This window comes from Hoplias malabaricus, chromosome 1, assembly GCF_029633855.1.
Source record: "Hoplias malabaricus isolate fHopMal1 chromosome 1, fHopMal1.hap1, whole genome shotgun sequence".
NCBI lineage: Eukaryota > Metazoa > Chordata > Actinopteri > Characiformes > Erythrinidae > Hoplias > Hoplias malabaricus.
Genome location: NC_089800.1, coordinates 56,473,908 through 56,498,194, shown reverse-complemented (window position 1 = coordinate 56,498,194; position 24,287 = coordinate 56,473,908). Strand labels below are relative to the sequence as shown.

Sequence of the window (24,287 nt, the reverse complement as noted above, 5' to 3'; positions counted from 1 at the left end):
GTTATTTTGTAAGTCTCTAAGGCCAAATGTGTTCTTTTAATTAGCCTCAAATTTACACTACATTCATGTTCAGAGATGAAAGTGGAATGGATTTACCTTTATATAAAATAATGTTTTAAATATGAAATGAAAAGCCAAACTGAAGACATCGGTCAGTGCTGAAACAAAGAATCTCCAAACAAGTAAATACCCAGGAGAAGCCAAAAACGAGCTTGGTTTTCAACATTAGTTACTTTAACAAGATTTTAAATGTTTTGGTCGATTTATATAAATGGGCATGTACACATCATTTTAAAATATAAAATGACAATTAGAAAATATTCTATCGTGTAATATTATTTAATTAAATAGGTTTTTATTTAGCTATGCATGGGCACTTGTACGCAAATTTGTAGGACAACATTTGACTATTAGAAGAACTTTGGGTCCCTATCTTTGCTCTGAAGAAAAATATGGTATATATTAGAGTATTTCTTTCAGTAGCTGCAGTTTTTCCTCGGTTTGTCTTGGCTTTGCCAATTGGTAAATACACTGATGCTTTTTTTATGATTGAGAAAGTCCAAACATGGGTTCGCCGCAGATTAACTGTGAACCTTCTGACTGACAGCTTGTTCTTTTACTGGTTCATATGAAGGAAAGACTACTAGACTACAGCACTAAACCTTCTGTAACCAGTGCACAGTCCGTACAGTATGAAGTATGAGGCCAATAAGAATGTAACCATTCCGGGACTCGTTCTCACTGACAGACATTTAAAATTCAGCATTGCCCAACTGTACAGCAACAATCTCAGATTCTGGACCACCATGTGAGCTGTATTAATATTATGATAAATTATGCTTTCCACTTTCAAAGTGTCATATAACTCAACATACCATTTTTTCATCTCCCTTTTTTCACACTGGCAATGTCATTTACAACAGATCCAGGTCTCAGACGTACACTCCCTTTGCAGAAGTTTATTATTATTTCAACGTTGTCGTTCTTACAGTACCTATGTAAAATCAAGTTGCATAAGACTAGATTACACTATATCGATAGGAGCTGTAATGTACCTGTAGCATGCGCATCTGAAAGAATTGTTTCCAATGGAGGGTTAACCCATTAAAATCTCTGATTCTAATTAATACAGCACTGTGTAATGACCTTGAAATTCTCATCTCGGATCGTTTATTTATTGCTGTTTGGTAGGTCCATTTCCTTGATTTCAGCTCAAGGTTAATTTTGGCACATACTTGCAGCAGATACTTACCTCTTCATAATTCTTAGCTTCCACGCCATGTTTCATGTCTAAATTGACCAGCTGGTCTGGGACCCTCCCAGTACCTAGACCCCAGAATGAAAAGACTTATTGTGAGAGAGCCAAACATTCCAGGAAATGACTGTTCCCCCCTCCACCTCTCTCCTTCCAAATCCAAGCCTGGCTGCACGTTTTGTACACTACTTTTTTTTTTTAAAGGCTCAACAATTCCAGCCACCCATATGGAACCTTGCACTATGCATAATACCACGTCCATTTAGTGAAGCACTTGCACTTTTTGGCTCGTCTTCTGTATCATAGCCGCTGCTGCTGCTGGGGGCGCGTGTAGAAGGAAAAATACTCATGCATGGAAGATTTGCTCTCCAGGCAAACCTCAAACATGTCACAGTCTTCTGCTGCCGTGGCAAATCGTTGAATTTACTTTCACTTCATTGATAATGTCTTGAGAAAACAATTGTTTTGTGCAAAAAACCTGCAGTTGCATTAAATTTACACAGTCAAAAACTCTAAAATAACTAAAGTTATCTTTTGATGTCACTATTGTGGTACTGTCAAGGGGACATATTCAATATGGGTAGTTAGGAAGCATAATGGTATGATATTCTATATCAACTTTAGATTAAGTTGTGTTTATTTCACGCACCCCATCTCCAGGACTTATATTATTTTCTTTACTTTGACACAGTTCTATAATGAAAGCTTACAAATATTAACCTCTCCTTCTGAAGATGAGAATGCAACTTTATTGATCCTCTTTTTTGTTTCTTCATTATCAGTTTAATTGTGCCAGTTATATTCATGCTATGTGGAGATTAGCATCTTTTAAAACAACGTGTCTGGAGGCCAGTCGGAAATAATATAACTGCATTCATCTGTGGCCACCTGGTGAAGATCTTAATCGTCAAGAACAATCACAAAAATGAGACTCTGATTTTGTCTTAGGGCGGCACGGTGGCGCAGCAGGTAGTGTTGCAGTCACACAGTCACACTCCAGGGACCTGGAGGTTGTGGGTTCGATTCCCGCTCCGGGTGACTGTCTGTGAGGAGTTGGTGTGTTCTCCCTGTGTCTGCGTGGGTTTCCTCCGGGTGCTCCGGTTTCCTCCCACACTCCAAAAACACACGTTGGTAGGTGGATTGGCGACTCAAAAGTGTCCGTAGGTGTGAGTGAATGTGTGTCTGTGTTGCCCTGTGGCAACTGGCGCCCCCTCCAGGGTGTGTTCCTGCCTTGCACCCAATGATTCCAGGTAGGTTCTGGACCCACTGCAACCCTGAATTGGATAAGCGGTTACAGAGATTGAATGAATGAATGATTTCGTCTTCCTGAAAGATCTTATAATAGAGGTGTAAGATAGTACATAATGTAAAACTATTGAATACTATATATTGATTTGATCTGTATATATTATTCTTATGTAGATATATATGTGTATTCAGATTAGTGTTATAATTTAGTCCAAGACTAAGTTGAATCCTGTTCTGGGAAAGCAGCTGTTTTTTTGCTATTACAATGTGGAGCTGTGCAGAACAAGTCAGATTGTGCACAGCGTGTGAGAAATAACAAAGCTTTTTCTCTTCTTCCACCAGTGGAAACAATAACAGAGGTTCTTAAAGAGCAACAATGCTTCCAAACAATGCCTTCCTGGGAATTCAGACTAAAGCCCTGCCATCGCTGTGAGCAACACAACTGCCAAGCGCACAGCATGAAACAAATAATCTACTGTAACTGCTGCTCCCTGAGTCATCACTAGTGGGCCAGGGTGTCATGTTGTCTTCCTCCCATACTGAGAGGTAGAGTGTAGAGTCCACCTTCAAACACCCAACAAACACATCATGCCTGCATCAGGAGTTTTTTGTAAAAAAACAAAAACAAATATGGCACCCCTCAAAGGCCAATCGCACTGTGATCAAATTTGCTGTGGTGTTGAGCCCTTCAGCGTGGCATCACAAAACAGCTTGTTTTTCACACCAAAACTACTTCAAACATTCTAACAGACCACCTCATTAGATAGGTCATTACTGTCTGTCTGTTGGACTGTTCTAACATATTCATTAACATAGTTATTGGCAATAAACTATCACATTTTTACAAAGGTAAAGATCTTGAAGGACTAAAAGTATCTGAACTCTAGAGCAGCTAGACCTTAATAAGCATAATATTCTGTTTAGTCATTTTGCACAAAACTGGCACATGTAAGTGAGTAGATCTAGGCTCAAATGCCCACCAGTACGGAGGGATGAGTTCCTCAAACGTTTCTTAAGTAAAGAGTCTCTCCACTACTTATTCATTCATTCATTGTCTGTAAGCGCTTATCCAGTTCAGGGTCACGGTGGGTCTGGAGCCTACCCGGAATCACTGGGCGCAAGGCAGGAACACACCCTGGAGGATGCACACCTACGGACACTTTAGAGTCGCCAATCCACCTACCAACGTGTGTTTTTGGAGCGTGGGAGGAAACCGGAGCCCCCAGAGGAAACCCACGTGGACACTGGGAAATGTGTAAACTTTCATTATAGAACTGGGTAAAATTAAAGAACATAATATAAGTCCTGGAGATAAAGTTTATGAAATCAGCACAACTTTGCAGTCTGCAATTCTTAAAGAATATTATTCAAATACGTTCCCTACATTAAGGTACTGTATACTGTGTATATACCAGCACTGTGACAGTTTTAAGAGAATGTGGATCACTGTGCACAAGGAAGACAGGGTGCTAGTGTATCACAAGATATCACAGACACCTCTGGACAATGTCTGTTAGCCTACACCTACCAATATGGGTTTTTTGGCCAGAGCACCTGCAACACGAAAGCAACACAACCTGGAGAGAATACATCAAACTCTTCACATACAGTGGCCCGAGGTGGAGGATTGAACCAAGGACCCTAGAATTGTGTTGCAGAAACACTATCTGCAGCAGCACCATGTCTAACATTTCTGCACAAATATAAAAATGTTCTTCTCCATATATAATACCAGGTCAGTAAAGCTGGGTAGGTCCTCTATGCAAACACACCCAATAAACAAATGAATGTACACTATTAACTTAAAATATAGATTTGAATCCTACCATTATGTTATTATGATACAGGCATGGATGTGAACTAGCTGCATTCTGTATATTCTATATATTTATGGTAAACCTCAAATCATATCATTTAAACCAGTGTCAGAAACAAAACCCTGTAAAATGAGGTATTTCCTGGGGTGGGTTAAGACTTTTTAAGACTTTTTTAATGGTGAAATGGATGTTTTCTTAGATTACGTAACTGAAAAACAATGCTGAAATTTTGATTATTAAGTTCTAAAAAGTGCTATGTTTTTGACATGTCACGTTTGATTATTTTTTTGCTGTAGTAGTGAAAGGGCTCTCTAATATAAGGCTTCAGTGTGTGAACTATTGTGAAGTGTCTCCTCTAACATTATGACCCGCCATTATTGCTTAAATCTATTTATAGCCTCTTCCAACCCCTGCTCTAATAAACATAACTGTGGTGTATCTAAAAAGCTCAGGCCTGAGCTCAGCTCATCTATCTATTTGATTTTATTCAATTAAAATAATAATAATAATAAAATAATATTAGAAAGGAGATATACAGTGTCCAGGATATTATACTGAAACTGTAAGCTATAAATAAATGTAATAAAAACAGTAAGATAATGAAATAATAAAATAAAATAAAGTCAAACGAAAGAAAAGCATAGAAGAAGAATATACAATAAATACAAAAATTAGTTGAACTTCGTGATGATTTAACACAATAAGGCAGTCCTTCTTGGAAAAGCAGAAGATACTGGGGGATGAACTTTTAAGTTTTCAGCTCAAAAATGGAATCCCAGTACGTCAGTGTCCTTATATGGTGAAAGCTTCCTGTCGGACGCCGTTGCGTCACTGCAGGGGCGTGAGAGCGTGAGGGAGTGAAGGGGTGGGGGGGGGGGGGGCAGAACAGCAATTAGATTCAGCGCAGTGGAGGGGCTGCAGGGTCGGCCTTTCTTCTGCATTTGCATCGACTTGACCGATGCAATCAATAAAGAGAGAGAGAGAGAGAGAGAGAGATCGACTGACTGAAATATGATTTGATGATAAAAGGTGTATGTTTGAAATAACTCAAAGCCTGTGCAAAGATAAAGAGACAATCGACAGCTGCTCAAAGCCAATAACGCAGCATCAATATTCAACTCCCAGCGTTCACCTTTTCTCCACCGCGAGGCTGTTACAAAGACTCTGATGACCTCACAGCGCCTGGTATAAACACGTGTATCTCAATAAATTCAGTATAAACTGCCTCTTGTACCATGTCTGTGCATTTTTGCACATCTGTGTTGTTTAGATTTTAGTGCAGAGGAGGAGGAGGGATGGGGTGCATCAGTATTTTATGAATGAACATGCTGCACGTGCCACATTTCTTCCTCATGGGGGGTGAGTTATAACATGCCAAATTACACGCTAACCTAAACCTGTGACTCCTGAGCAGGGTCGTTACACACCGTAAAGGGGCTGTTAAAACAAAAGAGTGGCAGCGTTTATGACTGAACTGGGTTAAGACGCTTGTATTTGTGGCGTGATGCACTGAGGCGCTCCCCACGCGCAGATGGTACATGCTCGGTTCATTCATAAAAATTCTGGGGGAATATAAGGAGGAGCTTGCAGAGCAGTCTGTCAGTGGCCAGGTTTACAAACCTGGAATAAAAGGGAGCTTCTGCTTTCAGCTCGGGAGAATATTGGCTGACAGAGCACACAGCGCCTTAGCTGCAAGTGTTTCTCGCTGGTGACCGGTGGAGACATGTTCCTCAGCAAAGTGAACGGCGTCGATTCCGTGGCTCCCTGCAGCTCGGCGTCTTTGGACGGGGGGGACACCCTCGCAGGCTTTCCGCCGATAGAGACCACACAGGTAAGTGCTAGGGGGGCAGGAGGCAGTACCGGAGGAGGGGGTATAGCAAGTCAGTTTATTGGAGGAGGTTTAAATTCATGCCCAAAAAGCAAAGCAAGAGAAAGGAAAGAGGCTCTTTAGAGGAGGTTTGTCCATGTAAACCAGCGGGGGATCAAAATGTGACGCCATATATATATATATATATATATATATATATAACGAACCTGCCTTTATATCTGAATGTTTCATTCCACCTTAAATGATCTGATCTGAGAAGCTTGTATGGAACTGCTGCACCATTATTTTGATGTGGAAAGGAGAGTAAGATTAAAAAAAAATTAATTTATCATATTCAGGTGCCTTTTCAGTCTAATGTGAAGAGTGGATTGCTTTAGAGAAACAGCTCCCCAACCCCCCACCCCCATCACTGGCCAGTGCAGATACATAAATGAATCAGCTGTAAAAAAAAAAATAAATAAATAAAAAGCGCGCATTCTCCCACACTGCGTAAAACCCGCTGTCGCTGCGCATCGTTTGGCATCTGCCTTGCTTTGGCAATCAAGATACTTGAAGCTGAGCCCTGCAGAGAGAAAGCAGCCCACTGAGGAGACTCCACAGCAGGGGCTGCGTCAGCTCTGACGTCAGGCTCAATGCAAAAAAAAAAAAAGTCAAATATTGATCCGAGGACTATTTTTGGACGCCTACATGTATTTAAAGAAAAAGACACGTGCGCTGCTGAATGATTATTACGTCACAATGGGCTAATCTAGGCTATTATTCATACGTCACTATAGACTAATGTACCCAAATATTCATATTTCACAATAGGATATTCATATGTCAAAAGGCCATATTTTTACATCACAACAGGCTTATGCAGACTAATAATCATATGTCACAAAACAGCATAACATTTTGTTAGGATTAGCAGAAGTACACAAAAATGTATATGTTTATATGGTGATTACTGTCTTTACATATTTATTCAGGCTTGATATTTATAGTCTTGATATTAACAAGTGCATTTGAACACAGGGGGCTGTGGCTGAGCCTGAGGTGCCTGTCACTCCATTTGTTCCTACGGTGACAGCGATCTCTACCACCCCAGACCTGCAGTGGATGGTGCAGCCCACCATCGTCACGTCCGTCTCGCCGTCTCCGGGCAGAGCTGCAGCCAATGAGGCACAGAGCTCCCTCAAAACACATGGGGCCAAGGGGAAAAACGCCTCCAGAAAGGGGAAAGTCGAGCAGGTAGGAGAACATGGCCCTCCCCCATGCAGCTGCTGCATGAAGCCACAAGGCTGAATTCGTCACCTGCATGCTCTAGTGCACATCTGGAAGATCAGTGAGAAAGCAGCAATGCCACTAGTGCATAACCTGCATGCTCTCCACAAGCCGTGCAAGGGCAGTGAGCCTAGAAACAACTTCCACTTCATATTCACATCACAGTGTGTCTGCCACAATGGGCTATTTTTAGACGCATTGCAGAGAGAGGCAGAGGTGGGGAAGACGAGAGAGAAAGGAATGGAGAGGGAGAGGAGAGAGCTTGCCACATTTTCATGGGCTGCATTTTCAAAGGATGTGGGATGAAATGGGTAGATTCATTAGAGTAGATCGTCTAATCCATCTTTTACCACTGAGCAGCTCACACCAGAAGAGGAGGAGAAGAAGCGAATACGGAGGGAGAGGAATAAGATGGCTGCTGCCAAGTGCCGCAACAGACGGCGAGAGCTGACAGACACCTTGCAGGCTGTAAGTAGCAATGCAGATGCATGGTTTAACATGTTCTCACCACTGCAACAGTTTTCGCTTTAACTCGAATCCTATTGTCTTTAGGAAACCGACAAGCTGGAGGAAGACAAAGCAGCCCTGCAGGCCGAAATAGCAAACCTCCTAAAGGAAAAGGAGAGACTTGAATATGTTCTCGCCACACATAAGCCTTTATGCCAGCTTCCCGAAGAGCTAGACAGCATTTTCCCTGAGTCGCCACAGCCACTTCCTCCTTCAGATTCACCCAGCAAACTCCCTGAGGATGGGGCACCGGATGCACCTTCCCTACAAGACTTGGAAACTCCTTCCGTCCCATCCTCAGCTATCTCAGGGAACTCCAACATCTTGCTGTGCTCCAGTGCAGAGGTCAGTCTGTGTGACCTTGAACCCTCGCTGGACGTCAAGGAAGAGCTCCTGGAAAACATCCTCGGTACAGTGGACGAGGACAGACTCTCTATGGAAACAGCCCGTTCTGTCCCAGACATTGACCTCACCGGTTCCCTGGGTTTCACAGACTGGGAAACCCTCTACAAGTCTGTGGCCAATGATCTGGAACCCTTAAGCACCCCTGTGGTCAGCACCTCCACCCCCACCTGCAGCAATTACCTGTCCGTTTTCACCTTTGCCTGCCCAGAGCTGGACTCTCTTGCTGAGGAACTGGATGGCTGCAAAGGAGGGGCATCCAAGTCTGATTCCAATGTAGATATCCTTAACTCGCCCACACTGCTGGCCTTATAAACACAAAGGTGATGGGAAGTAAGGTAACTGGTTTGCTGACAATGGTCTCAACTGACGGGTATCACTGCGTTATGATACCTCAGATGAGTGGAAATGATGTGAAGCCAGCAGTGACGTGGCCACATCTATGAAATAAGTAATGTGACAGAGATAGTATTTATCCTCTTCCAGATAATTTTGATGTAGCTAAGAGCATGGAAAAATTATCCCATGGACAGTTATGAGCTACCTTCTGGTTCGTAAAAAAAGCATGCGCAGAGATCTCGTATAAATAAGTGAATAAACAAATGAATATATAAATGAAGAAAATATATATGTATGTATCAGTTTTATATTTGTTTGATCTGATGTGAGGTCTTATGTAAGCTGTATTGTGCACTGTTCACTGTGCAGTTTTGTGTTTTTTGATGGCAATAGTTTATCAATGTTGTGCTTTAGTACACATTCTTGAAGTTCTTGCATACCTCAGTGTCATCATTCAGACTGTGTTTTGACGTCATTCAAAATGTTTAGAGTTTTCCATGAAAACATCCAGTGCTATATCGATCAAGATGTATTTTATGATAATTTATTTTTCTACCGTTTAAATTTTGACTTGTTTGTCAAATGAGAAGAGTTAAATGAGCATTGATTGCTTATGAATTAATATTCACATTAAATATTCATGCAATGTGACCTGTCTCCTTTCTTTTGTTGATGCCAAAACACCAAAGTGTCTTCTGCAATTATATTTGATGAATTTAAAAGATAATTCCATTGAATACATTTAGAACTGTTCTCTAGGTCTACAGCAGATCAATCTATCGCTTTAATTTATGACAATTTCGTTTTCAGATCATTTCACTACTGGGATAAAGCAGTGAATTATTCGATTATTTATATAGTTTCGATTAATTGCTACCTTACCTTATATACCTTATAAAGATAAACACCATAACCACCACTCTCTATTTTTCTCTTTCTACCTCTCTGATAAAAATGGGAGGGGCGCTTTAGCATTTTGCCTCAAATGGTGAATATTGGCTTACAAAGTATTTGGAGCAACAGATGGACTACACTTTATAATTACACAGTGCTCCTGTATAGTCAGTGGACCTGAGAGAACGGACATTGAATGTAGAAACATAGAGGTGGTCACAATATGGCTGGGCTGTGTATGTGCACTGTGCAAGTGTAAAATATTGCATAATATATACAGCACACTTGTGATCAGGTCTGAAACCACCCAAGATTATTATATTATAATATATTATATTTTTATTGAAGGAAACACTTTTTAAAGTTATTCTGATGTTATTTATACTATTAATTTTTCTGGAGAAATTTCGGATTAGATATTTAAAAAATATATTTTTTTAAAGAAACAGAGATAATAGGGCATCCTCTCTTTGTAACTGCGCATCCCTGTTATCCTTCAAATCTCTGCTTAAAACGTTACTCTTTTTTCTTTGGATTCCCTTTTTGTTTTGTTTTGTTTTGTTTACTATGTACAGCATAAACTTGCACTTTTTGATAATGCAGTTAGCCGCCTCCAGAGTTTGGACACATTTCCACCTTAAATGATCCGAAACAGCAAAAATAAGTCAATATTACCCACCAATGGAGTAGGAATAGAGCAATATCCTCATTTCAGTTAGTGCTTTTCAATGTTTGGAAATCTCTCCATTGTCTAAGAAACTCCAGATGCCTCTGTCATGAGCAGAGAGAGAGAGAGAGAGAGAGACAGAAAAAGAAAGAATAAAAAAGAAAGGAAGTCTAGCATACCAGGCTGAGACAAACACTGGGGCTTTGTAAAACCATTAGACTAATTTCAAAGCATGCAAACAGACACAGACTGGAGAACTAGTAAATAGTGATCTTCTGAATTTCATAAAAAGTATTTTCTGATTACATTCTTTAACTTTGCCTTTAATTTATATTAATATATATATATGATAGCTGGGGTTTGTGACTGTTCATGTCTCTTTAAGGGGATAAACTTACAAAATCAGAAGGGGATCAAATAATTATATACAGTTGATAAAATTATTATTTGATCCTCTGCTGATTTTGTAAGTTTATGGTAGGTATATTTTAACAGAGAAAGAAAGAAAATCAACAAAATAAAATCAAAGCAAGCACTTTAAATAAAGGTTATAAATGAATTTGCATTTGATTACATGGAATATGTATTTGATCCCCTACCAACCAGCAGGTACGTGGCCCATCAGACATAAAGATTAGTCTTCTCCCTTTAAGAAAGTCCTCTTATTCTCACAGTGTTATGTGTATAAAAGATACCTGCCACAGAATCAGACTCTTCCTTTCAAGCTTTTGACCCCCATGGGCAAGACCAAAGAGTTGTCAAATGATGTCAGGGACAAGATCGCAGACCTGCACAAGGCTGGAATGGGCTACAGGACCATCAGTAACAAGCTTGAGGAGAAAGAGACCACAGTTGGTGGAAAAGAAATGCAAGATAACATTCAATCACTCTTGCTCTGGAGCTGCATGCAAGATCTCACCTCATGGGGTAAGAATGATTCTGAGAAAGGTGAGGTGTCAGCCCAGAGGTACACAGGAGGAGCTTGTTAATGATCTCAAGGGAGCTGGGAGCACGGTCGCAAAAAAAAACATTAGTAACATACTTCGCCGTAATGGATTGAGATCCTGCAGTTGCCCGCAAAGTCCCTCTGCTCAAGAAGGCTCACGTACAGACTTGTCTAATGTTTGCCAATGAACACTTGAATGATTCAGAGAAGGCTTGGGAGAATGTGATGTGGTCAGAAGATACCAAAGTGGAGCTCTCTGGCATCAACTCGACTTGTCGTGCTTGGAGGCAAAGAAATATATGGATATGACTCAAAGAACAACATCCCCACTGTCAAACACGGAGGTGGAAACATTCTGCTAAAGGTACAGGAAGAACGCATTGAGGGGCTGATGAACAGGGCTGAACACTGAAGATGGGTCATGGACATGTCTTCCAGCATGACGATAACCCAAAACATTCGGTCAAGGCAACAAAGGAGTGGCTTAAGAAGAAGCACCTTAAGATCCTGGAGTGGCCTAGCTAGTCTCCGGACCTTAATCCCTTAGAAAATCTGTGGAGGGAGCTCAAACTTCGAGTTTCCAAGTGACAGCCTCGAAACCTTTAGGATTTGGAGAGTTTCTATAAAGAGGAGTGGGCCAAAATCCCCCCTGAGATGTGCGCAAACCTGGTGACCAACTACAAGGAACGTCTGACCTCTGTGCTGTCCAACAAGGGTTTCTCCACCAAGCAATAAGTCACAGTTTGCTTGAGGATCAAATACAAATTAATTTATTACCTTGTTTTAACTAACCCTACCATATAAATAATAGCGTGTAAATATAGTTTCAAACATCCTGATGAATCAAAATAATTAATTAATAAAAACATGTAAACATTTGTTTATTTTGTAAAACACCAATGTTAAATAACCACTGTTAATGTTAAAAATAATGTTATTAACTTAACATTGGTGCATTTAGTGGGCAGTAACTTTGCTTGTGATGACTTGGATCGTGAGAAGCAAGAAGTAGGCAACCAACTGCTCAGAGTGAACTTTGCAGATATGGAAAATATTGTTCCAGATGTAATTAGTAAAACTGAAAGCAATGATACTGAAAAGAATTAAAGCTGTAGAAAGCTGTAAAGCTGTTACTGAGGCTTTTTTTTAATAATTTATGCTTTTCTACTTGATGATTTGTTTAATTTAAAATTCAAAGCTAAAGAGTGGTCTTTGACTTGTGCAGAGTAAAGTGTACATACTCTAGAGAGGTGCACGGGGAGTGATCAACACTTAGCCTAATTGATTTGGTCTTGGGACTAATGTACTGCCTCATACACACACTTCAACACACCCTTAAAGATTACAGCTCTGATATGGGAGCACGGTAAATGCCTCCATATTTTTCTGGGGTCTCTCAAAGGGTGGAAGGGCTGTTTGTTTTTTGGTATCTAAGGGGTGGAGTCTCTCTCTCTCTCTCTCTCTCTCTCTCTCTCTCTCTCTGCATCCCTGCTTACGTGTGGCAGGCTGAGTTCAGGCTCGAGTTCCGCATTCCTCACAGAGCAGGGATCTCTATATAAACGCGCTGATGCAACGCTTTCCTCTGTTCAAAATCTACTCACGACCCCCAGCTGACCTCAAAAAGCACCATCCCGCGAGCTCGGCACCAAAGGCAGGTAAGCAGGACACTTGGTGAACTTTTTTTTTCGCTGCAGCAGCAGGACTGTGTTTGCAGGGGTTTGGCTTCGCTCGCTGTGTGCTCCAGGGAGGCAGCGAGAATTTCTCCTCACTATACAAACCCCTGCATGGACTTCAGGGGCTGGAGTAGACTGTTAACACCAGAGTGAGCGGCAGAACATGGTGCAGAGGGTCTCTGTCTGTACACGGTGTTCTCTGCACTGATTTACTGATTCTGTAGGACTCTCTATGGTCCCCAACCAAAGCTCACATCTCCAGTGTGGAGCTCACTGCACACGGCCATGTCTCTGCACGGTTATGCCTCTCTCTCTCTCTCTCTCTCTCTCTCTCTCTCAACTGAAGTTTTAAATGCTGAGCCCATGGCAATATTCACCAGAAACAGAGATAGAGAGTGAGATAAAGGGAGAATGAGAAGGAGAAGGAGAGAGAGAGATAGAGAGAAAGATAGTGCAATGGATGGTCTGTAAGTGTAACCCTTTCCTCTGCTTTTCCATTAACACACTGCAGCCTGCTCTTCACTTCATGTTACGTAAGATCAGCTACATGCTTTTCCTGACCAATGACTTCCTCTTTGAGACTGAGTCATGGCACAGGGTGTGTTACTTCAGGATTGAAACTCATAGACTGTGTATACATCCAGGGCCAAATGACATGTTTTGTTGATTTTATAAATGAAAATATGAAGTAAACAAACGTCCACACACACACACACACACACATGCAAACAGACATATACACACATAAACACACAACCTCTACAGGTAACAAACCATTAGCCCAATATTGATTGATCATATTACATACAGTATGAAATGTCCCAGAACATTTCCACAAATTAGTCACAGTTTATGGCTAATTTATTCAGCAAATATACAGTAAGTGTGCATTAAACGGTACAGTTCTTTGTGGAGCACATGCACATACTTTCACTTTGAAGATCAGCATAATGTGCAGTTTGCCCTGAGGTGCCTAAATGCTGGCAAGTGACTGTACTCCTGCTCTTTGTTATATGACGGGTCTCATTCCACAACACATTTTAGATCAATTTGTACACGCCCTTTTTTCATTCTGCACATTCTATAAAGGCACAAATGCAATAAATATCAAGATTTTGTTTTATTATTAATGTCATAGTTATTACAAATACAAAATTGTGTTTTGAAATTAGATGTCGTTTGATGTTACATATATTTAACAAATTCTGTATGTTTTTAGTCACTGATACTTTTGAAAACAATTCAGGAATAACAACCACAGGTAGCTCTGTGTGTTATAGATTGTTTTATGTAGATATAATGTAATACTCAGGTTCCACCGTGCAGCTCAGTATAAATGTGCCTCATAGGAAATTGCAAGCCCAAAATGGAGAAAGTTTTATGGAGTGGTGAAAGCAAAAAAATAAAAAATAATAAATAAGTGAAATAACATTTAAATTTCAGCATCAACAGGGCCTGACGTGATCAAAAGATTTAAGGAAACTTTAGTGTGTGATGATGACATTTCTGTCCATATATATTTCAGCAAGAATGGGGCAAATTGAAATACTGAAAAACTGACATCTACAATGCTTCATCACTCAATGCATTTAGTCCCTAAATGTCTTTTAGTTGTAAAATAGAACAGCAGCATCACAAGGGTGTAAAGGCTTTACTGTTCCAACTTTATTTAAACATGTTGCAAGCATCAACACTTAAATAATAATAGTTTATTTTTAAAATGTATGGAATTAAACATCAAATAATGTGCTATGGTTTTGTTTTCAATGTAATATCAGTCAGAAATATTTAAAAACCACTGCTTTCTTATCTATGTGCATTTTTTACTCTGTCCCAACTTTTTCAATTATATATCTTTAGTAATTAAAGTTGCCTTTAACGTGCTTCTGTTTAACTGGATTAGAACTTGGAGTGTAAGGTAAAGCAGAAAAAGGGAAGACATCTGTAACTTTCATTCTGAGCTTATGAGAAGTCTCTACAAGATTAGACAAACCGATTCGTAGTTGTTCTACAGTTTACTAGTAGTTTTTACTGTTTCTTCAGGTTGTGTAAGCACATTTAAACTTTCATTTTCAATTTGCACTGTAATGACACCACGGATGATCCCCCAGAGCTCCAGACATTCATATAACATTATCCATTTACTATTACTGTTTTCTGAAAACTCTGAATTGAAATGCAGTGTGCTTTAACAGTGAAGTTCATCAAGTGTCAGAATTCTTGAATCAATAAAGGTCAATGTCATTATGTAGCTTTACAGACACCGTCATAATAACAGTGTTATGCAACAAGAAGCTGTTTCACTGCTTCCAGATTTCTTCAGCCTCTTGTTGTGCTCAACTTTTAGGAACAGAAACTCAACTTCAGACCTGACGGTACTTGTGGTCATTTGTTTATTGTAAAAAGAAAGATTAAATATTAACAACAACAACAATGATAATATTAATAACAATTCTTTATATTTCTGAGAAATTAAGTACAGCAACCTGCAGAGTTCATTCCGTTTGAGTGGCATCTATGATTTTTTATTATCTACTTTACATACAGTGCTTTGCAAAAGTCAGAAACCATCCCTTTAATTTCCAGTCAGTACAGATATGAAATACAAGTTATTAGTTTATTCCAGAAGTATTTCAGAGGAGGTTAAATATGAGCAAATCCGTTTGTAAAAGGAAAGTGAAAGTTTACAATACAGAAGTTGATAAAATGTATATAGAGTAAAGGACTCGTGTTACCTGTAAGACCAGCTGGCCAAGTGAAAGGGTGGCCATATACTTAAACTTTATATCTTTGAGAGACTGGAGATTTCAAGCATCCACCCTCTCTTCAGATCAATGAAGCTGCTGGTTGTGTCCTTAAATAATGGGCCAGGCACCCCAGAGCCCATACGTCTGAATTGTTCATTTGATTGGGCTATGGAAAAATATATTTTGTAATTGTTGTCATATGTTCTGAGATTTATTTTCCTGACACGTAACAATGACCTAACTGTACTTAATAACTGGAAATAACTGGATATTTGCGCATGAATTAAATAAAGGAAAGGAGCCACATTTTTCCACAGCACTGTATATATATTACATGCGTGTGTTGTGTTCTGTTCTTTATTTAATGGAAGAGATTTCTGAAGAGGCTATATAGCTGGAAAAACAATGTGCTGATGCTGGAGTTTTTTCCCCTTAGATAGCACTAATCTGTAAGCCACTTCTTGGTTTGAGCCTCCACATTTTGAACACAGTGTGGATCACTGGTTGAAGAAAGGGTCTTGTGGCAATGCTGGATGGAATTTACGGTGCATTCAATCGTGAGAGTGGCAAGTCACATTTCTTTTCCTTTTTCTTTTCTTTTTTAAAACTTGGGCACTTTCCCAGATGCCCATGTTGCAGGTATTTCCTTACTGTAGTGATTAATACAGGCCTACAGGTTTGTTCTTTCGCTGTTCAAGAGCACAGGGCTAATCTAATCCAGCCTCAGTGTACTGTGTGGCAGAATTGACTTTGTTATTTGTCTCTTTTACACAGATGTTGGTTTTGAGGCGTAGAGGAAATTCAAATAATGCTTAATGAACACCATGTTTTATTTGTTTAATTTCTTTACTTTGATGTCTGGTGTCTATACCAGACTTTTGTTTTTGTGCAGGAGTCCAAAGCTGCTCTAGTGTATTGTCAGTATGTGTCCAGAGCAACATATTCTGTATTCCATTGCTCTATAGAGTGTTCTGGTAAAAATCTAAACAAAGGGAACACTGTTGTATTCCGTTTATTTTTCCAAATTACTCATGCTGTCATCGCTTGAATACATGCTTGTCCCGACTGGCCCGCGTGGAGTTTTATTTGGAAGTGTGCTACAAGTTTCAAGGATGGAGATTTGGGTAGATTTACTCAGGAAACAGCTTTCCTTAATGGTATTCAGTGAGGTGGGGGATGTGTAGGGATATTATACTCATCTAAAGCTCTATTTAATAGACTCCTGCAGTTTTGTGACTGCAGTGTTGATTCTTTCAGTGGTCAGAACCATAGATATTCATATGGGCTTTTTAAAGGATGTAAATGTGGCAACAAAACAAAAATCAATTTTAATGCACTGAATTACAGTATTCTAAGAAAGAATGAGTGGAATGTTCGGTTTAAACAGGTTGACATTTGGTCTTGATGAACTGCACAATATAATAAATACCTAATAAATAGGAATACATAGTTTCAAAAGTAACAGCACACATTTAGTATTACCCAGTGGTTTGCCTGGAACTAAACATACCTGATCCAAGTTTATCCAGTGCCTTTATGGCTTTTGATTTGGTAGGGCAATGTAAACTGGAATCATACGATAACTTTACAAACTGGAATTATATTAAGCACATTAAACAGTTATAAAACAAGATTTGTTCTTAGATTGTGTGTACAAAAGTTACTGCTAGGAGCTATTTACAGACAACAAAATCAGGCATGCAGAAAAGATGCTGACCTAGAAGTTACACTGCTTAGGGCTTTTGTATATGTTGTAATCACACTCTCAGTGAATTAGCTTACTGCCACTGTTAACAGAAAAGTAGCAGCTGAGAATTTGCACATTAACTATTAACTAGAGGTTTTCCTCTTTTGTGCTTAAGCATAAATGTTTGTAGTCAAATCCCAGACCAGACAGAAAATAGACTCTCAAACTCCTGTGTAGATCTTGTTTGCAGCCTCAAGTTTTATTAAAGTGGGAGTTTTTTTTTTTACATTTTTGAGAGTGAGCAGGGTGGCAGAAGCTGATGACATTGTTCTGTTCCTCTGTGGCAACATTCCACTGGGTAGACACAGAGAGAGAGAGAGAGACAGAGAGAGAGAGAGAGACAGAGAGAGAGAGAGAGAGAGAGAAGGCCTGTGTGGGGGGAACATGGGCAGCAGGCGGGTCTTGGCTGGCTCCTTCTCTTCTTCTCTCCGTGGAATAAAAGGGAATGTGTCTGGGTCTACTTTTGTGCAGGCACTGCTGTGTGCCTCTCCCCTGGCCTCTGCAGAGCAAAACGGAAAAAAATGGAGCAAGTCTTGCCAGTGCGTCTGTAAATGGGAGTACACTATACATGCAAAAGAAAGGGTGGAGAGGATACTCTCGAGAAATATCTTGGTGGGAGCCAAGACATGGAGTGAGCCAGAACTGATAGAATTGGTAGGTGAACAGAGAGACGAGCAAAGGGGAATAAGGTAATTGAAAATTAATAACAAGCATGTGTTTGTTATTAAGTATGTTCCTACTCAGTCTGTATGGAAGGAAAGTTGCCAGTCATGTTGCAAGAGATAGGAGGACCACTCATAGCTAGTAAGGAAAAACAGAAATTTATTTGAGATCTAGTGACTTACAAATAATATATTTTACATTTGTTCACTTGGGTTTAATCCATGATTTTTAAATGACTTAAAGGTATTTAAGTCCACTTCTATTCAGCCAATGACTTTTATTACTTCTGAAGATTAAGGCTGTGGTGCTCATTATTATTACAAGGTTGTAGGCTCTTTTAAGTTCAGATACCTCAGGTAAGGATGCATGCTTAACGAAACCTGTACTTTGTCATGATATCCTTGAATAAGGCATGTCCCTAAGAAGTGATGGAAAGATGACAGAACATGATGTGACAGATTATGAAATGATGAGAAGGCAATATGACAGTAGCTTTTGATTCAGGGCTTTGAGAAGCCTATTGGGCAAAATACCCATGGTTCATTAAAGAAATCTCTTCCAGTACTCGATAGCCCATGGGGTAAATAGATAGTCCTTCTTTCTGCCTTAGTAGGTACAGATACAATAATGTGGAAACTGTGGTCAGCTGCCATTTAATTCTGAAATTTTTCATGATGCTGATGCTGTTACATAAACGTTTATAAAAAAAAGTAGAAATTGGGGCCGTTTTGTTTAGCAATACTCAAAAATGTAATATACAAACTTGATACATGTGTAGTAGTGCATCCCTGCTGTAACCATTTGCACTTTCAGAAAACAATAAATAAATGGATACAACTCGATTTAGGGCAGCACAGTGGTGCAGCAGGTGGTGTTGCAGTCACACAGCTCCAGGGACATGGAGGTTGTGGGTTTGAGTCCCGCTCCGGGTGACTCTCTGTGAGGAGTGTGGTGTGTTCTCCCTGTGTCTGCGTGGGTTTCCTCCGGGTGACTGTCTGTGAGGATTGTGGTGTGTTCTCCCTGTGTCTGCGTGGGTTTCCTCCGGGTGACTGTCTGTGAGGAGTGTGGTGTGTTCTCCCTGTGTCTGCGTGGGTTTCCTCCGGGTGACTGTCTGTGAGGAGTGTGGTGTGTTCTCCCTGTGTCTGCGTGGGTTTCCTCCGGGTGACTGTCTGTGAGGAGTGTGGTGTGTTCTCCCTGTGTCTGCGTGGGTTTCCTCCGGGTGACTGTCTGTGAGGAGTGTGGTGTGTTCTCCCTGTGTCTGCGTGGGTTTCCTGCGGGTGACTGTCTGTGAGGAGTGTGGTGTGTTCTCCCTGTGTCTGCGTGGGTTTCCTCCGGGTGACTGTCTGTGAGGAGTGTGGTGTGTTCTCCCTGTGTCTGCGTGGGTTTCCTCCGGGTGACTGTCTGTGAGGAGTGTGGTGTGTTCTCCCTGTGTCTGCGTGGGTTTCCTCCGGGTGACTGTCTGTGAGGAGTGTGGTGTGTTCTCCCTGTGTCTGCGTGGGTTTCCTCCGGGTGACTGTCTGTGAGGAGTGTGGTGTGTTCTCCCTGTGTCTGCGTGGGTTTCCTCCGGGTGACTGTCTGTGAGGAGTGTGGTGTGTTCTCCCTGTGTCTGCGTGGGTTTCCTCCGGGTGACTCTGTGAGGAGTGTGGTGTGTTCTCCCTGTGTCTGCATGGGTTTCCTCCAGGTGACTGTCTGTGAGGACTGTGGTGTGTTCTCCCTGTGTCTGCGTGGGTTTCCTCCAGGTGACTGTCTGTGAGGAGTGTGGTGTGTTCTCTCTGTGTTTGGGTGGGTTTCCTCCAGGTGACTGTCTGTGAGGAGTGTGGTGGGTTTCCTCCGGGTGCTTCCTGTTACCTCCCACAGTCCAAAAACACACATTGGTAGGTGGATTGGAGACTCAAAAGTGTCCGTAGGTGTGAGTGTGTGAGTGAATGTGTGAGTGTGTGTGTCGCCCTGTGCCTTGTGCCCAGTGATTCCGGGTAGGCTCTGGACCCACCGCCGCCCTGAACTGGATAAGCAGTTACAGACAATGAATGAACAATTCAGTTTGAAAATTCTGTAAACATAAGTCTGTTGATAATAATTTATATTTAAACAGTCCCCTTCCTCAACGCAATAGGACTACAATAGAATACATTCCATAAATAACCACATGGCTGACTATTTCTGCTGTTGTTTTTTTAACACCATTTTACACTTCTTATCTCTGATATGAATAAGATTCATTAAAGCTTCCATCAAGAAATTAGTATTTCCAAATTCAGCAGCTAAAATGCAGATTTACTTTATGAATTATGATTGCATTAATGATGAGCCATAAACAATCAGACATTCTTTGGAATGTGCTAAAAATCGTGTTGGGCTTCTTGATGATCATGTACCATTCACAGAAATTCAAAGACCCAGACCTTGCAGAGTTTATTTGCTGCTTTAGGCTTTGTTTCTGATGGTACTTCAGTTAAAATGACCTCAAACAATCCATCTCATGCTTTCTCCTCTAGCTGTGGTCAAGGGCGTGTGTGACATGATGCCCGGACAGATCCCTGACCCATCGGTGACAGCAGGCTCTCTGCCCAGCCTCGGCCCACTGGCCGGTATCTCTGCCACCACGCTCACTGACCAGCTGAAATATGCAGATCTGTGCAGCCTAGGGGCCATGCTGTCCCCTCTGCACCTTCTGGGCAAACTGGGCAAACGACACCTTCCTATTAAAGCAGAGGTGAGAAATTGTATTTGCTTAGTTAATGTAGCACTGACACTGTCAATAAGTTCTTGTGGTTTTACAAAAAGATGCATGATAAGAAGCATGCAGTACTATCCTGTGTATCACAGTGCTTTATAAAAATGTGTTTCTGATTGCAAATTCTTCATTAACTTTGTTTATTTGCTTATTTATTTATTTTTGCCAAGAACCATTTTTAACACGATCCTAATTATGCCATATCTTCATTAATGTTTTTCCCAGACTTTTTCACTGATTCCCAGGAATGTCAGCAGAGCACAGTTAACCCCAAATATAAATGTTCTCAGACTCAAAAATATGAATTTCTGCATATACCAAGAACAACAACTCCATCTAGTGGACAATCAGTGGTTTCATGTGTGTTATATAGAGGACACAATGCTGCACATTGTCATATGAAGGAAATTTTGAGTACACGGAAAAGCCCCTACAGCATGTGGCTTTTCAGTTCTCTTTGCAGTTCAGAAACTTTAAAGTCCACTAACTTTAGCCAGTTTTCTCCAGAAAAGTTAAAAACCCTGTTTCATCGAACATGCCTCTGTTTTTACTGCATTTCAAAACTGATGATTTTTAAGAGTGTATAACACACTCCCTAGTTCATGTATATCCTAGATGGAAACTAATCTGCAAATGTATTGTTTTTGTCATGTCACAAAAAACTGTGTATTTACATATCCACCTACCACGTCCTATTAGTAAAGCACTGCTGATTATGCTGATCCTGATTATTACAAAATAAATGTTTTAGAAATAACTGCTTATTGAATTAGCCAATCACAACCACTTATATTCATTGCGCAAAAAAAAACTAAGAAAACAAAGCAGCCTTTTCAGCTTTATTATAAAAATTTGGGACAAAAACTCACATGTACCAAAAATGGAGTGGGCAGAGCAAGTGATGAACCTAAGCCTAAAAAAGATGTTTTTGTCTCTCTTTAGAAGGATGAGGAAGAGGAGAGGAGGAAAAGAAGGCGAGAGAAAAACAAAGTGGCAGCAGCACGATGTCGAAATAAAAAGAAAGAACGCACAGAGTATCTTCAACGGGTGTGTATTCTCATGTGCTTCTACTGGCTGTAGTGACGTTATTTAGGTATATGAGCTATGCAGAATTCTGATGATGTTACATGTGTAAACATTTCATACACTCTGTTAATTTAATTAATTAAGTAATTATTGGCCAGATTTGCTACTGGATTTTAAAAGTAATAAGAAAACTGTGTTGTCAGGAATCAGAGCGTCTGGAGATGATGAACTCAGAGTTAAAAGCACAGATCGAGGAGCTGAAACATGAGCGCCAGCAGCTCATCCTCATGCTCAACCGCCACCGGCCCACCTGCATTGTGAGGACGGACAGTGTGAAAACACCCGAAAGTGAGACTAACCCTTTGCTGGAGCAGCTGGAATCTAAATGAGGAGGTGCAGGGGATCTGAGTGGTGCCTTTCCACAGTTACTGTTTACAGGTTAGCTTTCATACAGCTAACTAGAAGCACTTAACTCTAAGCTCTTGGACGTTTAAAGAGGAATGAGTCAAACTCTCCAGCCTGTGAGCCTGGAATTTAAGAGCATTTGTGGACACCCCCTCAAGCCACACAGACATATCCCAATCAGATTGGGCTGTGTGCTGACAGTTACACATTGGTATTACTGTTACTCTTTTCTATTTGTGGTCATCCAGTGCCTAATAGGTTCATCATAGTCCAGCAAGATCAAAAATTGGTAAAAAAAAAAAAAATGGTAACGGCTTAGGAACAGCTAGGCTGTGTGACAGCCCTTACTTAATTGCGGTTACATGTTCGATGATAAGGCTCACAGATGCAGCATTGGTATTCCTGTTTGTGGCCTTAATACCAATGTAACTGGATGATTTGTACTACACTATTGTATCTTCATGATACTGAGTCATGACTTGCCCTCAATAGCATTTTTTTTTTTTGACGCAGGCGTCATGTATGCACATATATATGAACTGTTTACATCATTCTGTTTTATTAGTTACCTACAATTTATATATATATATATATTTCTGATTTTTATACTTCTTGTACATTACATTATATGGACTGTTGTCACTAGATGTGATACATTTTATATTTCTGCAACAAATAGTTATATATAACCCTTTTTTCCTGTGACTTACTCATTTTGTTTAATGGCTGTGAAGAAATGCAAACAAATATTAAACAGGAGTCACTCCTAAATGTATTTGGGTTTCACTATATTTTATAGTGTGTGTAGCACCCCAACCAGGTACTCTGAGAAGGTACTGCTATTTAATTAATTAAATATAGCTGGGGACCTGGTTCCTCTATATTATATGGTGGGGTATATGTAGTTAACGATAGATATTTTAAGGTTATCTAATTGAATTGACCATTACCCTCATGTGAACTGCATAGCAAAACACCATACACAACCTAGACACCGGGAAAATTCACATTAAAGCATAAAGAAAAATACAAACAACACTCTGATGTATATCAACTGGTTATAATGTATTGGCTTATCCAAAAATAATGAAAAATAAAAAACAGGGCCCACACTCTCAGAAACTTAGCTTCCCAGGAGCAGCAGTTAACGGTCTCACTCGACAGTTCTCTAACCCCCCTTTGTTGCAGGCCTGATACCGTTGTTTGAGTGCGTAGTGGCCGGGTAAAACACAAATTGGTCCCTTCACTCCGAAGAGCCAGAAGTAAAAATTTACCTCTGCACTGTATCCCTTTACTCTTTTTCTCTCTCTATTGGTTGCAGGATTGAGCCTTTGGTCATGCAGTCACATACACAGGGTCTTGGGCATCCGCCATCCAATGCAAAACCCTGCAGGTCACTAGATAACGAGAAAGTTCAATCAGCCAATGGAACTGGACGGCTACGTTCATGCATTTAGTAGAGAAATAAAGGCCGACTAAGCTAGCCACCTTAAAGTATCTCAACTTCTAGAAAAACAAAATCCCAGACGTTTGTGAAATTCCGGCCGAACATTTTTTTTAACTCTAAAAAAGAGGACATGTCCGGGTAAAAGAGGATGTCTGGTCACCCTACTACTATAGCTATATCTGAGCGGAGTATGAGGGGAAAATTAGCAGCCTGAGCTAGTCTGCTAGCACTCGACTTGAACAGTTCATTAACAGTGTGTTAACATCATACAGTGGTTCTCAGTCCGACAACCACACAGCGGAATGTACTCACATACAGTCAGTCACATACCCGCTTGAGAATAATAAGTATTACCGCATGTTTTTCACTCATACACGTTCACCTTCTGCGCCATTCCCTCATGTTCCCCATTGGCTCGCCTTGCTTGTTTCTTTCTCTCTCTCTCCTCTCTCTTCAAGCTGATAGGCTCCTAGACATCAGACCCTAGAATATTATTGGCTCACCAAAGAGAAAGAGACTAAAACTAGTAGAAAGGTACATAACCAGATAAACAAAACACACTGAATTCACTGGAACATGTATCAGAACATCTACACCATTTTTTAAATAAAAATATATAAAATGAACTGTTAGTTTTTTAACCGGGCTACATGTGTAATGATTAAATCAAGGCTCT

The 24,287-nt window shown here is 40.4% G+C and overlaps 2 protein-coding genes across 4 annotated transcripts; both read left to right on the top strand.

Moving 5' to 3' along the window:
• Positions 1-5,935: 5,935 nt before the first annotated feature.
• Positions 5,936-9,243, top strand: fosaa (v-fos FBJ murine osteosarcoma viral oncogene homolog Aa). The gene is made up of 4 exons (XM_066680054.1): positions 5,936-6,151; positions 7,166-7,381; positions 7,775-7,882; positions 7,967-9,243. The coding sequence occupies exons 1-4, from the start codon at positions 6,044-6,046 to the stop codon at positions 8,636-8,638; spliced, it is 1,104 nt and encodes a 367-aa protein (XP_066536151.1). The 5' UTR covers positions 5,936-6,043; the 3' UTR covers positions 8,639-9,243.
• Positions 9,244-12,675: 3,432 nt separating this feature from the next.
• On the top strand, positions 12,676-22,870 carry jdp2a (Jun dimerization protein 2a). 3 transcript variants are annotated; one of them, XM_066685781.1, is made up of 4 exons: positions 12,676-12,824; positions 20,495-20,712; positions 21,679-21,780; positions 21,963-22,870. In XM_066685781.1, the coding sequence occupies exons 1-4, from the start codon at positions 12,737-12,739 to the stop codon at positions 22,146-22,148; spliced, it is 594 nt and encodes a 197-aa protein (XP_066541878.1). In that variant the 5' UTR covers positions 12,676-12,736; the 3' UTR covers positions 22,149-22,870. The 3 variants fall into 3 exon arrangements, with proteins under 3 accessions (XP_066541878.1, XP_066541872.1, XP_066541885.1); XM_066685775.1 differs by having other exon boundaries at positions 21,676-21,780; XM_066685788.1 differs by having other exon boundaries at positions 12,715-12,820; positions 21,676-21,780.
• Positions 22,871-24,287: the final 1,417 nt, after the last annotated feature.

What these genes read in the sequence shown, in the direction of transcription:
- jdp2a (XM_066685775.1), top strand. Translation starts at nt 12,737, where the DNA reads ATGCAACGCTTTCCTCTGTTCAAAATCTACTCACGACCCCCAGCTGAC. An exon ending in GAGCTCGGCACCAAAGGCAG is followed by an intron (nt 12,825 to 20,494) that starts GTAAGCAGGACA and finishes TTTCTCCTCTAG; the next exon opens with CTGTGGTCAAGGGCGTGTGT. An exon ending in ACCTTCCTATTAAAGCAGAG is followed by an intron (nt 20,713 to 21,675) that starts GTGAGAAATTGT and finishes GTCTCTCTTTAG; the next exon opens with AAGGATGAGGAAGAGGAGAG.
- fosaa (XM_066680054.1), top strand. Translation starts at nt 6,044, where the DNA reads ATGTTCCTCAGCAAAGTGAACGGCGTCGATTCCGTGGCTCCCTGCAGC. An exon ending in GAAAGGGGAAAGTCGAGCAG is followed by an intron (nt 7,382 to 7,774) that starts GTAGGAGAACAT and finishes ACCACTGAGCAG; the next exon opens with CTCACACCAGAAGAGGAGGA. An exon ending in TGACAGACACCTTGCAGGCT is followed by an intron (nt 7,883 to 7,966) that starts GTAAGTAGCAAT and finishes TATTGTCTTTAG; the next exon opens with GAAACCGACAAGCTGGAGGA.